The 17,078-nt window shown below is 39.6% G+C and overlaps 2 protein-coding genes and 1 pseudogene across 5 annotated transcripts in view; 1 reads left to right on the forward strand and 2 right to left on the reverse strand.

Moving 5' to 3' along the window:
- Positions 1-3,553, reverse strand: part of KMO (kynurenine 3-monooxygenase) — a 40,410-nt gene extending 36,857 nt beyond the window's left edge. For 2 of the 3 annotated variants that reach the window (XM_081039357.1, XM_081039356.1), the window contains exon 1: positions 3,040-3,470. In XM_081039357.1, coding sequence (XP_080895483.1) covers positions 3,040-3,252 — 213 coding nt within the window. In that variant the 5' untranslated portion in view covers positions 3,253-3,470. Of the gene's footprint in view, positions 1-3,039 lie in introns of all 3 variants that reach the window. The other variant, XM_081039358.1, reaches the window with a different exon arrangement.
- An 8,717-nt stretch (positions 3,554-12,270) lies between these two features.
- Positions 12,271-13,295, reverse strand: LOC308493325 (junctional adhesion molecule C-like; annotated as a pseudogene). The gene has a single exon. The product of its transcript is annotated as a junctional adhesion molecule C-like (transcript).
- Positions 13,211-17,078, forward strand: part of FH (fumarate hydratase) — a 31,339-nt gene continuing 27,471 nt past the window's right edge. Inside the window, exon 1 of the mRNA XM_081039487.1 lies at positions 13,211-13,422. Within this exon, the coding sequence (XP_080895613.1) occupies positions 13,294-13,422 (129 nt within the window). The 5' untranslated portion in view covers positions 13,211-13,293. The remainder of the gene's footprint in view (positions 13,423-17,078) is intronic.

The following is a 17,078-nucleotide window of genomic DNA, read 5'->3' on the forward strand; positions in this document are numbered from 1 at the left end:
ATGGTGAGGACGGAAATGGGAGGGGTGAAACAAATACACAGGGAAGATGGACAAGAAAATAATTTTGTCCTCTATCTATTGATTTGCTTCTTGAATTGCTTATTCAATATTTTTTTCCTAATTCCTTCAATATTCAAACTTTGATCCATTACGAAATTTCCTTCACTTTCATATCTTTAAGAAGTGTTTTTTTATTCCTCTCAGTCATTAATTCATCAACTACTAACTAAATAATACCATTAAGTAATATTCAGCATGGTTCCAGCCACTAGAATACATTGGTAAACAAATGTTTATATCCTAGTTGGAGTAGATATTTAATAAACAGGCAAAAACACAAAAATAAGCAAAGTATGTAATTTCAGATACTGATGGATAATATAAAAACCATAAAACAGGAAAAGGGTGAGGCCCGGCAGATAGACAGGCTCGGTTCAGGTACAGCCTTTGGTAAAGAGTTTGGATTTTATTTTCTGTGTAATGGGAAACCATTGGAAGTTTTAATGCAAGGAATGATAATTATCAGACTTATGTTTTAAAAGGAGGATTCTGGCTGCTGTGTGGAGAATGGACTGTATGTGGAGAAGAGTTAGAGCTGGGAGGCCACTTAGGATGCAGTTGCAGGAAAGTGGACGAGGGATGATGATGGCTGGACAAAGATGGTAGCAATGACCAGAATTGAAATATATTTTGGGTATACAGCCACCAAAGCTTACAGGTACAGTAAAAGAGGAATGGAGGTTTGCATAAAATGAAAAAAGGAATTACACGTGATTCCCGCCATGGGCCTGAGCAATAAGGTAGATAGAATTCCTTTATAGAGGAATTTTTGTTTTTTCTTAATACCTGTGTATTAATTTGTCTTCCATTTTCTAGCACATGTATGTGTGCCCAGATAATGAAGTTCAAGAGTTATTCAGTGAGAAATCCGTGGCGGATACCCACATTTGTGCACCTTCCAAAAATCATATATCCAATGACATGTTTATTATCTTCCCTTGGATTTCTAAGAGACATTTTAAGAGACATCACGGCTGCCAGCCTTGTCCAACTCTTGTACAAACACAATAGCCTCTTAACTGGTCTATCTCATCTTCTTCCAATTTTCCCAGTTCTTCACATAGTAGCCTGAGGAGTCTTTTAAAATCATGACTTCCTTTCCTACCTGAAGTCTTCCAGTGGCTTTTCATTGGGCCTGGAATGAAATTCAGTCATCTTGCCTTGCTTTCTGAGATCCGAGGACCTCTGGCTATCTCATTGTCTCTCTCCAGCCCAGCAGCTACTCTTCTCCAGCCTCATTCTTTTTGCCTTTCTGTCTGCTCCTTGAACCTGTCCAGCTCATTACTGCTTCAGGGTTTCTCTTCCGTTCCCTATCCCTGAAATGCACTTTCTGTAGCTCTTCACATGGTTGCTTCTTTCTCATTATTTGGGTCTCTTGTCCTATAACCCATCCTCAGAGAGGCTGGCCAGGACCACACTAACCAGACACCCGCCATGACACGCTAGAGCAGTACCCTGTTTGCATTTCTTTCCTAGCGCTCGCAGTGAAATGATTTATTTCACCACTGAATCCCCAGTATCCAAAACAATGTTGGCACATAGCAGGCACTCAAAAAGATTTTGTTGAATACATAAATGTTCATTGTACGCAAAATGTTGACATCAAAGGCTTGGACTGAAGCCCGGGATGGAGAAGTGATAACACGTGCCGCATGCATTGACCAGCAAATACAGCATGTAATAGTATTACTTAGCGTTTTGAAATTTAGAACCAGAAATGTTAGTGGTACTGCCATAATAATTTTGGGAAAAGACAATAAGAAAGACAGAACAAAAGACAAAATTAGCATATACTGTATAAACATATGGGTGGTATTAAATGTACTAATCTATCTACTGCTCAGACCAGTGTCTGGCACATATAAAGCCATCAATAAATTTTTGTTGAGTAAATGAATGAATAACTATGATCTAGCAGCCTGCAAATTGTTAGACCAAAGGTGAAAATGAAATGATTAAATTTTTACTAATGGGGATATTCTGTTGAGAGGGGAAAAAATACAGTTTACTTGAGGTAGCCCCATGTTAAACAGAATTGGTTTTGGTAAGATAGCAATGGAAGTAGAGAGATCCCCTCCTACATCTTGTTACCTGTGGGCCATGTCCCTTTTCAGTCATCTGACCTGCTCAGTCAGAGGGAGGCAACTCATTCCTGCACCTGAGTTGCTCCATTAGACCAGCTAAATACTTCGGACTACCAAATACATATCATTCCTAATTACTCAGATAACCAACAAACACCCAACATAATTTTACAGTAGCTTCATGTTTCTTGACTCTTTTATTTTTATTAGACAGTATAAACTGAGTTATTAACTAACGTGAGGCAATTATTATGATTAAAATGACTATTTACACTAATAATTGTTTTTTAAAAAACAGCTGATTTAAGGATAAATAAATTAAATTTTCTTTAATTTTCTGTTTTCATTTTTGTATCTTTTTAAAATTAAAATACAGCGTATGTACAATATTACATTAGTTTCAGGTGCACGTCATAGTTATTCAATAGTACCCACCTAGCTCTATACAGTATTATGACCACATTATTGATTTTATTTCCTATGCTAAAGAAGTGATCACCATGATGGTTGCTGGAAGTCCAGCAACCATCTGACGCTGTACCATGCTATCACAATATTACTGATCTTTTTCCCCCTTTCTAAATTTTATCCTTGATTATATTCTCTATTCTATACTTTACATCCCCATGACTATTTTGTATTTTATATTTTTAAGAAGTGCTAAATCAAAATGACAAGGGAAAATAGACATCTTTGTGTCTAATGGAAATCAACTATCTTTCCTAGAAAAGAGCAACTTAAAAACTAATACCATATTAAAATAGGAGCATTTAAATATCAGAAAAGCTTTCATGAGAAAAGGAACAATTCATACAAGTGATTAATACTAATCATTAAAAGTAATGATAATTAACATAATACTACTAACAGGAATAATATACAAATAGATGCTTACCAAGCCACCTCCAATGACAGCTACTTTTTTCCTTTGAATATCAGATGAATCCATACCCGCAGAGTGTTTTTCACAGTTGTAGCTCCTGCAGTGCAGAACTCTGTCTCTCCCACACAAACTTGCCCCAGTCTTTATACTGACCGAGGCCCAGCATTTGTGAGCCAACAGTATTGTTTGAGCAGGGCTAATTTCCCTTGAGCTTAGAGGTAGCATTTAACCTGTTAGTAGCCCAAAGTACAATCAGCTCTGCTTTAAGAAAACAAGAAAATTCATTCCATTAACCACAGTTGGAAAAATCCAGCCAAGTGAAGACACTCTCTGTCTTATGTGTAGACACAGAATTTTTTTCAAGCACAGTCTTAGGACTTTTCTTCTTCTTTTTCTACCACACGTATTCTTACTTTCATTTTCAGTCACGATTAACCATGAATGAAATTCCCCTCCCCTGCTTCATGTGTAAACTGTGGAGCTCAGGGAGATGGTGACCTGTTCTAGGGCTAATAACTTGTGATCTACCAGTCAGATAACGGTTTTAGGAAAACTATAGATAACATCTCAATTCAATGCTTCTGCTGCTTCGTAGAAAGCAGTGGTCACAGGACAGTCATTTATAAGTTTACTATGCAGAAAACAATGGAGACGCAATAGACCATCCCTGATGTATGTGACCCTCCGATAAGTCTCAGAATCTACTCCTTGAGACCTTACAAAGAGATCTAAGACCACCGGAATTTATCCTAACTTCCCCTCCTACTCCCCTTTTTCAGTCTAAAAATCCTTAACCTAGTCCAGAGGGTAAGGTGGGTTTGAGGCACTGTTAGGTCTCTCATCTTGCTTGGTGCCTTCTCAATCAATAAACTTTTTCTAACTCCAAACTTTGATGTTTTAAGCTTTGGCCTTTTAAAGTGTTTGGCGCATGAACTTGGGTTCTGTAAGAAGTGTGATAAGTTGTAGAGAGAATGAGAGGTGACAAAGTGAAGGTAATAAGCAAATATGTCCTAGAAACAGGGAGGTAATTGAAGTGGGATGCAAAGTCAAGGCAGTTTTGTTTTTAAACATGGCAGATAGTACAGCAAGGTACAGACTGCTTCATGGCAATGGTCCAATAAAGAGAAATAAACTGATGATGGAAGAAGAGCGTAGAAAATTAGAGGGGTAATGTCCTTGAGAGGGTATGGTATCCAGCAGATTAGTAGAAGATTGGACTTTTTTCTTTCTTTTTCTTGGGGAATGAATAGCGAGTTGACTAGCTTTCTTGTTGCTGTTAATTTTAGTGTTTTTCAAAGGTATTGTACATGCACATAGATTTAAGAATCAAAAAGTTCTTCAAGACATTCAACATAAACAGTAATTGCCCTCTCTACCCCTCTGCCATTTGTCCCTGTACAGAACCATCACTTCCAACTCCAGGGTATATATGTCCATAATCTCTAAATAATATGCCAATATTGTTACTTCTCTCTTTTTTGTTTTGTTTTGTTTTGTTTTATTTTATTTTATTTTATCTTATTTTATTTTATTAGTTTGTGGTTTTAAGTCATGACTTCCCACTATTGAAGATGAGGATGAATGTTTTTTTCATTTCTCCATTCTTTTAATATCATTATATCATAATATTGGTTAGATCAGAATTCAACATTTAGATTATTATAACTATGGCCATTCAAATTGAATGATTTTCCCTTTCCTGCAAACCACAACTATTTTTATTTTTCAATGTAATAATTGTCGTTTTTTTTATTGCTGAATTTTCTAAGACATCATAAATTCAATCCCCAAACTCTCCCTCAGTTTCTTAAATCTTTTATGAATACATTCAAAGATTTAGATATTTTATATTTTTCAAGAAATATTTCCTGGAGGCTCTGATTTGCTTTACACTGGGATGGTTGCGTTGTGTACTAAGTACAAGCTGTCATATTCTCATCTAGGACCATGTCTACGAGTATTGCCTGTGGTGGAGACCCTATTTTCTGAAGCCCCTGCTTTCCTCTTTCTTGGTTTACTCCCTAGTTTTGGTGAAGCAATTTCTCCAGTGTTTTTGGGGAAAGGGTAGAAAGAAAATAGAATTTTTGAGAACTTGCCCATGTTAATATATTTTAATTCTATCCTCACACTTGATTTAGACGGGCATAGAATATTAAGTTGGACATAATTTTCCTTCAACACTTGGAACACATCCATCAATTCTGTCCTCCGGTTGGGAATTCATAAAAATTCCTGATCTTTTGTATGGAACTTATTTATTTTTCTCTCCAGAAGCTCTTCTGTTTGCTGCTCTCAGTGTTCTTTAAAAAAAAGAAAAAATAAGTCTTCCCCCCTTTTTTTTCCCCCCACCCCCCCAGTTCAAGCCATTGTTTCTCAGTCTGGTTGTGCTGTCCCCCCTGCTGAGGCAGTGGGTCCTCTGTGGGCTGCTCACAGCAGCACACAGCAACCCAGGACAGCTCACGACAGCCCAGCTCCAGGGAGAGCCGTTGTTCTCAATCTTAGCTCTAGAGGGCGCAGCTCACTGGCCCACGTGGGAATCAAACTGCAAACCTCCGGTGTTAGGAGAACAGCGCTCCAACCACCTGAGCCATCGGCGTGGTCCTGCTCTCAGTGTTCTAACATGTCTTGATGACATGATTTGTTATGGCTTTTGTTTCCCATTTTTCTGGCACTGTGAGAGCTTTGTTAAGTTAATTAAACGAGGAGGCCATTAGACTGAGGTGGCACTAATACTTTAGTGACTTAGTAAGCAAACCAAACCCTAAACTTATAAATGCCTCAAGGTGAAGATATAGAAGCCTAAGGACAGCCAGTCACGAATATCCAGCGAGGCTTTAAGCCAATCAAATAATTTCCTCTCTTTGTTTCTGCACTTTCTCTCTGTTAAGGGTTTCTCCTAGCTCCTGACTGCAGAGTGCTCCTAACCATTTCCCGTTTGACATGCCTGATTCAAATCAATTTTTGCTCATTCAAATGAACTCTTAAAATATTAAGAATGCCTCAGTTTATCTCTTAACAGCTTTTACTCTACAAAAAATCATATGTGCTAGTTCTAAGATAGTTTCTTGAATTTATTTTAGTGATTTCTTCTACTTTAGTTTCCATCATTATTCAGATATTGGACATAGTGGACTGTTTCTCTAATTTTAGTAATGTACCTTTTTTTCCTTCGCTTTGAAGATTTGCTCTACTTTTTGGGAGACTTTTACAGCAATCTTCCTAACTTTCTCTTGTGTTTCCCCTAAGAAATCCCCTAGTAATCTCCCATGCTGGGAAGTATCCTAAATTTAAATCTTCAAAGACTTTATTTAGAATAATGAGGATATGTTGACTGATAAGAATTGAAACGCACTATCAGTGTTGTCAACAGGCATTGAGGTTTGGAACAGAGGAAAGAGAAAACCATTGCATTGTTCATGTGGCCCTCATGGCAGGACATCAAGTCCCAGAATGTAAACAGAAAGCAAAGTAAGAGAGAAACATGAACAAACGACACAAAAATCAACAAGAAGAAAGCAGATCAATATGGTTATCAAAGTTCAAGGTAAAAAAAAAATAAACCCACAAAATAAAAATATCATTTTACACAGATAAAAGGTTGCATGTTAAAGTGAAGATGTATAGTGTCAACTATTAATTTAAAAGCATTTACATTACATTCTTATTATTAAATTTAAAATGATTAGTGAAGACAATTTAGGTGATACAAACAAACTTTGTTTACCACTTCATGAAGTGGACTGTCTCTTTCTGGAGAATTGCAAAATGGAGGAGAAGGCTAGAAGCCATTGTAGGATAAAGAGTACAGAACAAGGAAAAGAAAAATAGAAAATATCTGATTAACTGGGACCACAGTCAACTTTGGTGTGAGAAGGTCCCAAGTTGGCTTGGAATTTAGAGATTGGCTGACTGAATATATTGGATTTCTGGTCAACTGGAGTTTCCTAGGACACAAAAGTTATCTAAGTTTTGATCTGCTGATGTTACATAACACCCCAGCCAGGAATGGCTTCGTCTTGGGCCTAGAAATTTATGTCAACATTATTTCATTATTAAGACATTACATTACATTTTCATTATTAAGTAATGAAAATAAGTTAACTAAGCTGATGTTTCCCAAATTTCAATCATTTGTATAGCTCCTTCACAACTTAGTGTATTGTTTGAAACTGATGTACATTTTATGTAAATAAAAATGGAAACATATTGCTGCTGAAGATGGAAAATCAGCTTAATTGAAAAACTAGAAGGAAAGCGTACAAATAAATACTAAATTGTAGCTAAATTCTATACATGTAGATGAAATTTAGCCAAAGGTTTTCCTTCTCTTCTTGCAAAAGGATATTAACAGTGTTAGAGAAGAAAAAAAACCTCTTTTTTACTAAATGGAAAGGACTGGAAGAGAATTGAAAGTGGGATAATGGTCAATATTATTTAATATTGCATTCCTGAGCCACCTACCAATATTGAGTCACATTGCACCATTGAAGAGACTCTGAATTAGATTTCAAGTTGGGAATTTGGAAAAAAAATACAAAAGAAGCCAAAAGAAAATAGGAAGAAATTAATAACCAAAAAGCACGTTCAAAAAACAGAATGGAGTTGATACATTGAGCCATAATTTGATTTCTAAAAAAATACAAATTGTCATAGGCAGATGTGAAATGAATTGGGGTCCTCTGCTGACAAATACTTAGAAATGGCTATCTTTTCTCTACTTTGAGAAATAGGCTCAACAAAAGTCCCAGGAAATTAAAAAGGCAAGAAAATTAAGTACAACAAGGTTAGAGCAACCAGTTTCAACTTTAAAAAAATTAATTTTATAAGTTCTGTAAAGCCAGTATGCAATATTCCCAAGGAATGAAGAAAAACAGCAAACAAGGCAGAGATGGTTCATGGGTCTTGGAGACACAGAAAGAGGTGGGCTAAACAGGAAACAAAGCTGAGTGCCAACATTGTAAGAAGCCATCAGATAGCCCTGGAATAAACTGTGCATAGGGTGCCAATTAATAGGGATTTACACACATCACTCCTTGTGTAAAGAGTAAAGGTAAATTTATCTTGATCTTCCTGATATAGACGACTTTGAATGGAAATGAAAATGAAAAATAGATTTAAAAGGCTTCTGTCTTAGTGACACAGTACAACTATAGACCACTTCAGAAACCTTCATTCCAGCCTGAAACTACACTCAGAAAGTCCCTTGAGAGTGGCAAACTCAGCTGAAATATGAAAAATGGGGCGCAAAGCTATGACTGCTGAGGAAAAGATGTAATTTATGATCTAAGTTTTACATCATTCAATATTTCTGTTGCAAAAAGCTAAAAAGGAATCCTGAAGAAAAGTACAGTGCTATCAAAACGTAGGAAAGCAAGAACTTTTAAACATAATTTGAACATGTATTTGTAACTATGTCCATATAAGTTATATCTACTCCTTAAAAATTTCAGTGAGCAACACTGTCAAATTAGAAGCAAATGAAGAATTTTATATGAAAGAAAATTTCTTAAAAAGTTGAATTACTATGTTATGTTCAGTACATGCAACATAGCTCTAATTTTTAAAAATAAGTTTTTAAAGAGAAAATGTTTAAATATAATTAATATTTTAAATATCATTAATAGGACATGGCATTTTAATATTTTATTTAGGTTATCCCATCCCCCTTTGCCAATGATTGGTTTGGAAGGGTCACATGACTCGATTTGGCTCAATGAGACTTTAAGAGAAGTTTGCTAAGGGCTGGGAAAGCGTTCTCATTTTTCTGGGAGAGTGTCTGGAGAGAACTCTTTTTCTTTCTCTTATAGTTATTATGTGCAGATCTGAAGTCTGCCATTGCTGCAGCCATCTTGTCACAAGTGAAGATGAAGCTTTCACAAAGAAAGGGGCAAGACCAAGAGAACAGAAGAGAAATAAAACTACAACAATGAAATTGTCTAGTTTGGAACCCATCCTATCTGTTGGTTTCCAGTTATGTGTTTTTTTCTGTAGTTTCCTGTCAAACCAATGACAACACTAACAATACTATCTTTATATTAAACTTTAATGTGTTTTTTTTCATTTTGTTTTGTGTGTGTGTGTGTGTGTGTGTGTGCCTTAAATGGTGGAAAGTGTAAACATGGGATTGGTGGTTCATTGTTTCCTAAAACCATTGCATTATTTTTCACTTCTTAATTTTTTCTTTTATTCTGAATGTCTAACTTCTAAATAATCCTTGGTTTCACTTCTTCGTCAAATATTTTAGTAACTTCCAAATCATTAGTTGACAAAGGGAGGAGATACTGAGACATAAAGAATTCAGGTGGTTTTCTGGAGTGTTTTGGTTGTAGTTCAGCCATTATGCTCTATCATTTAAATTTTCGTATTTTAAATATAAATGAGTCAAATTCACAAGCTACAAAATAACAAACAATGTTACTGAGAGTTTTGACAGAAACCAATGGTTAAAAGCTTGGCTTTGCAGGTCCTGGACTTTTGACTTTCGGACGTCATCTGATGGTTCTTTTTCTTGATTAACTGTCATCTGGTTCCAAGCAATAGAATGGAGAAGAGACAAAATGAAATAAAATTGTGGCTCAGATGCAATTTTACATCAGTTCCTCCATTTTTATCACCTATTAGATTCAAACATTATGCTTTTAGTTTGAAAACATATATATTATCAATGCAAAACACCTGGCAAACCTAAATGCAAAATACTAAAAATTCCAAAATCACCTATAACTATGAACATCTTCCACACAACAGTTTATTTTATTTTTGTTTTTTTAAAAGGCTTTCATAATGAGGTTGAACAAATACCAACTTGTAGGTGTGTTAGTACAAGTCTGTAACATCTATGTATAGCAACGGCCACACCAACGGCCACAACAGCATTGTACATGTCTCAGGTTTGGCCACATTCACATCTGAAAACAGGAACGTTCCTTTTCTGTCTACATTTTTATAGCAATAGGGAACTAATTCCCAGACTCCACATTTCACTTGTCTTTCCCCATTGGACCCAGTTCACATGTCACTAGGGTAGGAGGATTTAGGGCATAAGAAGGGAGGCAATAAGGCCACTCTAACACTGTGACAACCAAGATAGAGGCTAAAGTGTTGATTTCCAACAATTAGAGAAGGGGGAAGGTACCCCTTTTTACTAAGAGGAGGTGAAGGTGAAGGGATAGTCTTAATTCTAAGCGTTCAAGACACAAATGCAACAGAAGATAGGAGCCATGAAGAGTTGCCAATTACCTCTGCCAAGTACCCCATGGCAAAATATTTCATATAACTTAAAAAAGAAAAGTCAACAGAGGTCTCAAGTTTTCAACTAAAAAACCTTGAAGTATAAAAAATTAAGACACTGAAAATTTAATCCCAACTGACTCCGTTCTTTTACACAAAAACCATCTTCTAAGCACACAATGGAATCCAAGGCATTCTTTGAGACACTCGTTGCTTCAAACCACTTCAGGTCTTTAGTTAACACAGCAACATGTCTGAGGCTAAGAACATCTGCTCCCGAAGGACAAGGCTTTTGATGATGTTTCCCATATCCCCATAAAGGAGCAGTGTCTTGGGTAAATAAAAACTTTAAAGTCAAAATTAGAAAACTGTCTCTGATTCAGGCACTTTCCTTTCCTCAGCAGTTTTGCCCTAACTGGTAGAATACTACCTGGTACTCTTCAAAAGCCTGAGCCAGCTGCCATCATCACATAAGGTTTATTGTGAAGTGAGACCGAACCTGCAGTGTCCCAGTGTTTTCTTCATGGCAAAGAGGAATAGTGGCATTCATTTGCTTTAAAAAATACTATCGTTGACAGATTTGATTTCAAAACTGCCTTTGGCCATGGACAGTCTTACAAAATACTCAAATACGGAAAATGAATTGAAAAACCAGTAGCAGTACCTGCTATGTTTCATGAGCCATCCACACCCCAAAAGAGCTGTGTCCCAAGGAACTGAAAGCCTGGGATGGCCAAACGGAGAAGATCCCCCTTTTCTGAAGTGTCTACCTTACAACTGCCCTGGGTTGAGCCAAGGACTGTGGTCCATGAACAACATATTAAAGCTAATGAGAACACAAAGCCATAGTCAGAGCATTAAAGGTGAAAGTGGACATGCTGGCTAACCTTAGTTAGTAGCCAGTACCCATTCAGACTGGGGAACATGTCTCAACCCGTGAGTTGATTAACATGGTTTGCACGTGTATGTCTAAGAGCTTCTGGGTGGCCTTTGGTCACAGGTAGTTTTAGTAATTTAAGGAAGAGGAGGTTCAGTGTTAATTTAAGAGCTCCTTATATTTCTTTTTTGAGAGATGCAAATAGATTTTGACATTACTAAACTGGAATTTTTAAAGGTTTCCTAAGCAACAATGGTCTGACGTAAAGATGGCATAAGCAAAAATGTAGAATGTAAAATTTTATAAAATAAACACCCATTGAAAAGCAGAATGTTAGTTTAGTACCATTTCAGATATAGGTTTTCCTTAAAGACTGAAACCCTCCAGGGACAAGCAGGTAAGAAGGCCCCTTCTTCCAACAAGCAATTTCTGACTTTGGCTGTTTTTATAAAATGCTGATCCAAAAAGATTCTCCAGGATAGACAGTACAACCCTGACTGACAAAGCTTTTAAGAAATGGTACAGGGCTGTCTGCAGGCCACTGTGAGACAAGGTCATTGCATGAAAAGTCTCTTTCTGGATTCATTGATTCAAACCCTGCAGCTGCAGGGTTTCACGCTGGGATTCATGTTTCCACGCCCTGCACTATTAGTGTGACACAGCTACCTGGTCACCCCTGGCTGATGACAGCAAATGGCAAATAAACTGTCTTCCCAGGCCCACGGTGCCCAGCCAAGCAGAGTCTGTGAGCAAGAGCTTTAAAATCCCCCTAACACTCAGGTGGGAGGCAGGCCAGAGATGGGGGATCAGCCTCAAGGAACTCATTCAGTTTCTTTTCCTTGTCGTGACTGTGCCCATCTTGAGGAAAATTCTTTTATTCACGTGGCTTGTTAAAAAGCAAGAAAGGACTCAATTTCAATTTTGGCCCAAACAAAAAGCTTTTGCACAAGTGTCTGGCTCTGTCCAAATGCACTTTACTCAAGGCTGCTCTTGATAGCTTATAGTAGAGGCATTGCAGGAGCTCTCAGCCACATCTTCAGGTTTCATCACAAATGATCTTATGTCTGAAGTCACCGTCCTCCTCTGTCCTGACCTAACTGACGCCATCTGGCTCCCCTGGATTCTTGTAACTTTCCCTATTTCTGTGTATTGTTGATGAAGCAACCACGTCTGCATGCACAGCGCATGCCCACCGTTATCAGGGCCAGTACAGCAAGGACAGCCAGAACCCGGCCACTGATTCCACCTGATATTCAGGTCAAACGTCCATCTCTTGCTCCACACACCTGGCAGAGCCTGGTCGTTGGGAGCCATGCCGTAATACTGCCCAGCGTCCTTCTTGTGAACAGTGCTGAAAACCAGAGTGCCTGTTTCAGAGTTTAAGAAAAAAGAGGAATGTCGAAACCTGGGGTTGGCTCTGCAACCTGTTGGCAGCGGCAACATTAAGACACCATTGGTAATGAGGTGGGTGGGGAGGGGCCGGGTGGAGGGGCGCCCTCCGCCGGGCACTGTCGCCGGCTGGCCTCCCGCGCAGCCCTTGGTACTCTGCACACGGCAGGGGCTGGCTTCCCGTGCTCAGTTAACTCAAAGGCAGTCTCGTCCATTGCTTTGTGGTCTTTTCAAGCAACCACCTCACAGCGATGAAGCGCTGAGCCTGTCCAGGTTGCATTCCCGATCTTTGAGAGAGATTTCCGCCACTAGTTCTGCACGACCTGCCAAAACAAATCTCCCTGTATTTTGTGGTCGAAACACACACACATGTGGTTTGGGCTTCTTGAATCTTCTTCCATTCAATCCTGGGGCCATTCGTTTGTGAATCTGCAACGATGCACGGCAGCCCCACACGTTCAAATTCCTGTACCACTGGGTTTCGGGGGCGGGATTGGGGATTCGAAAGAATAAGCGGACCCTCCTTTCCCATGATTCCCTTCTCACTAGTTTCCCGTGAATCCCAGGGCTTCAAACATCCTCTCTGCAAGGAAGTTAAGCCCGCCCCCTCACTCCTGACTGGCCATTCATGGTTGGTTCCGCCCCCCGCGATCAGTTTGAGGCTGTTGATTGGATAAGAGCGAGTCTGGTGGGCAGGACGGGTTCTGACAGCAGGCGCGGAGGCGTGGCTACCGCCGCTCAAAAAATTCTCCCCTAGCTGCTGCCGCACCATGTACCACCGTGCACTCCGACTCCTCGCGCGCTCGCGTCGGCTCGTGCGGGCTCCATCCTCAGCCTCGGCTCCGGGCCTAGGTGGCGAGGTCGCCCTCCCATTCCGGCTCTCGACCGCCGCTCGAATGGTGAGCGCGAGCCTCGCGTACCCCAGCCTCCCCGCGGTGACCTTCAGCCTTCCGGCGCGCCGGCCCAGGCGCCCGCGGGCGTCCTGGCCGGGCCCTGCCGTGGGCTGCGCGCGTGCGCGGCGTGGCGGCCCCCTCGGCCCGCGCCACCCTCTCTCGAGCGGGGAAGGAGCTTCCGCGCGGGTTGAGCGCTTGTGCAAGGGAGGCGGCTGGCGGCGGGGGTCCTGCTCCCGGCCCCTCTCCGGGAGCCCCACGACCGGGACGAGCCTGACTGCTGTGTTGCTGCGATGCGCGGGCCCCCCGCCCTGGGTTGCTGTCTTCAGGGCCAGGAGGGGGCGGGGCCCCGGGCAGCTCCCGCCCCAGCCCCTTAGCAGGGCCCCGCCGGCCCAGCGCTCATCTAGTGGCCTCCGAACTCGGGCTTCGTGGGTCCCCACGCTGCAGCCAAGTGCTTTCCGGTCCGGGGGGGTTGACGGTTCTTAGGAACCTACGAGAGTTTACTTCTCAGGGAATTGCCTCTTGAGTTCGTTAGGCTGCAGGTGGTGTACCCCCACTGAACTTTTGTAAAACCCTGAAACTTGTGGCCGTGGCCCGGGTATCCTGAAGCATGTTAGAGGCGGTTGGACAGGACCTCACTATATACGAACTAAATACTAACTGTAGCTGAATTAGTATTTTATTCGGAAAGACCACTAAGGAGCCTAAAGGCCCCAGTCCAGGTTATGAGATGCTGACTTACACAGGTCTCTGCTCTGGAGAGCGTCACCTTCTGTATTTCGGGCTTTAACAAGCAAGACGCACGTACACATGTATATTGCTGGGAAAAATTGGGAAAATAAATGATAGTTTAGGAAGAGTTCCAGCTCATCACTCTTCACTGTGCTGTGCTATGAGCGTTGTAATCAACGCTGTGATTGCTAACCCTACTCTGCTACTCAAGGTGGGGATTTGGGGCCAGTTGTGTCCGTGCCTCAGTTTCCGCATGTAAAATGAAAATCATTACAGCCGCTGAGCAGCACTGCACCCGTGAAAATACTTTGACCAAGGTTGGCATGTGCTAAGGGCTCATTAACTAAATGCTCCCATCTAGGATATTTCAAAGGCCAAGACGTTTTCTCGACTATAAACTTTAAGATAATTTGGTGCTATTCACTATACCTGAAACTACAAAATCAGGAATGCTTTATACTTTTGGGACACCCTGCTCTAATAATTTTAGTGCACTTCAGAGCCTTTTAAATTAATTAATTAATTAATTAATTAATTGTGTTTTTAAAGGGAATAGGAGATGGAAGAACTGAATCTATCCCATTGATGCAAGTATCAAAAAATAGCACTGCCTGGCTTTTAAGGTTGTAATCTTAGCTAACATCAGATGTGGATTTTTTTCTCATTATTCTGAATACATCTTTGCCCTCTAATCTCAGCTCCAAAAATCTCTGTGTTGATTTTTATTACAAGTTTTTCTTGTTGCTAGTGTTGAGAAATTCACATAACCCTAGATGCCCTAAGTTACCATTTATCTGAAAGAACACATTAAGGTCATCCAATAGGAAGAAAACATTTATGAATGCTGCTGTGTATTGGGCCCTGGGAATAAGACAGTTGCTGGGGGCATAGAGTTTAGACTGCTGGGGCAGATTAAAGAAGCAATGCAGTTAAAGAAGCAAAGAAGTCACACAAAAGTAATTACAGCATGGTAAATGCTACTGAGGAGAAAAAGTGCAGTGGAGTGGGCTATATAATGGAGACAAGCCATGATATTACCTTGGTAGCATGTGGATAGGGAGAACTTCCATTTGTTAGAGTCACTTTTCTTTATTTCTTGAGTGATCTTCAGTATGGTCATAATGTCTGGAAACATAATGTTTTATATTGCAATGTAATATCAATAAACTATTTATTGTATAGTATATATTTGTCAGTATTTCAAGACTTAATGGTCAACCGATATTTTAAGACCAGAAAGACTTTTTTAGAAAGAAAATGAAAACCCAAACAGAAGTCAAATTTTGGATTTTTATCTGGAGAGCCTTTATGCGTGAGAAATGATTTGGATTTTTTTGAACACTGAAATAGTCTGCTAAGCCACCTTAGACTGAGAATCTGAAAAGCATTTTTCCTTTTCTTTAGGAGATGGTTTAAAGGTTATCTTACACATGCACATGCATGGGGACATCTGATAGGCCCAAGGCCTATATTTTTTTGCTGACTTTTCCAGTTTAAATTGGCATGCAAATTTTGAGATGATCTCATCAATTACTGAGATTCCTGGGGTTAGTGGCTGCTAATAGTATTTAGTATTTCTACGGCTTAATCGTAATCATACTGCAGTGAACACATTATCCATTCATGCTTCTCCAGGAGGGGAAGTGATTGTGAGTGAACATGCAGATCCCAGGAATGAAATCATGCCTCTGGGCCTTCCCCATGCCTAGCTGGTTAAACTTTTGAAGTCATAGTGTTAATCCCAAAAGTGTAAACCACCTTCTCCCTGAAATTCTGCTCTTTGAAGTATGGGGAATGAAGACATGGTTTTAAGAAAAAATAGTGTTTTTTTTTAAACAATGGAATATACTATATGAATGAAAAATTTATATTTAAGAGATGTCATTCATCACTTCAGTTTCCATTAAAAGCACTGCTAATTTTTTTATTAGGTGAGCATCCCTCTTTTTGCCCAAGCCAATGGGAAAAAGTAATATACAGGACAATGAGGGAAGATTCTGAAAACCACGCAAGTGCTTTCCAAACCTCAGGTGGACTCATTAGTGCATGGGGAGATTTTTTTTTTTTTTTTTTTTTTTTTTGGGGCAGCATAGACTAGCATAGAATAGAAACCATCAGTGCCTAACATATATTGTTTCATAAAGTTTTTGCTTTAGGTTTGTATGCGTATGCACGTGTGTTTATGTGCAGAATCACGATATAAAGTTTTCTGTGGGTCACTGTGTAGAGCGTTTTGAAGAGGTTTGGCTAAGTTACCTGATTCATCATTCCTCTATCCATATATGCTCGTATATGTTCATCTAATGGGTGCCAACCTCACATAGGCAGAGCCTGCTGTGACAGTTTTTCTCTAATTCCTGGTGACGTCCAGAGTGTTTTATAGCATTGCTTCATTTTCTGTTCTACAAATTGTGATTTCAGCTACAATTGACTTCTATACTTTTTAAATGATCGTTGTCAAGATTCTAGAATTTGATTGAGGCTGTTGTTTCTTGATTTAGAATTAAAATTTTTTTTAAGGTTTAAGCTGAAGAAAATAGCTAAAATGTATTCATCAAGATCTTTCCAAGTAACTTTGAATGCATCTGAGTTTTATCATGGCAACCTGTTATTTAGGGGACAAAGTTATTGCTGTTTTGTGGTGAAATTTTAATAATTTTGAACACACAAAGCGATAACATAAATTTGAGGAATGGAACCTGATCGCACAAATGGCTTAGGGAAACCAGTCTCCCTCCTTTGTTGCCAGCATCTTGTTGCTGTCTCGTAACAGAATGATGGGGAAGAAGAACCTAGTTCATTGTCCAGTGCCACTGCTGCTGTTGCTAGTGTTGGACCAAGTATATTTTGACATATAAGGATATTTACTTAGAACATCTAAAAGAAAGATCATAATGCAAAATGTTTTTATTTGTGCATTTGAAAGTTAGAAC

Source organism: Rhinolophus hipposideros (genome assembly GCF_964194185.1).
Source record: "Rhinolophus hipposideros genome assembly, chromosome: 26".
Lineage (NCBI taxonomy): Eukaryota > Metazoa > Chordata > Mammalia > Chiroptera > Rhinolophidae > Rhinolophus > Rhinolophus hipposideros.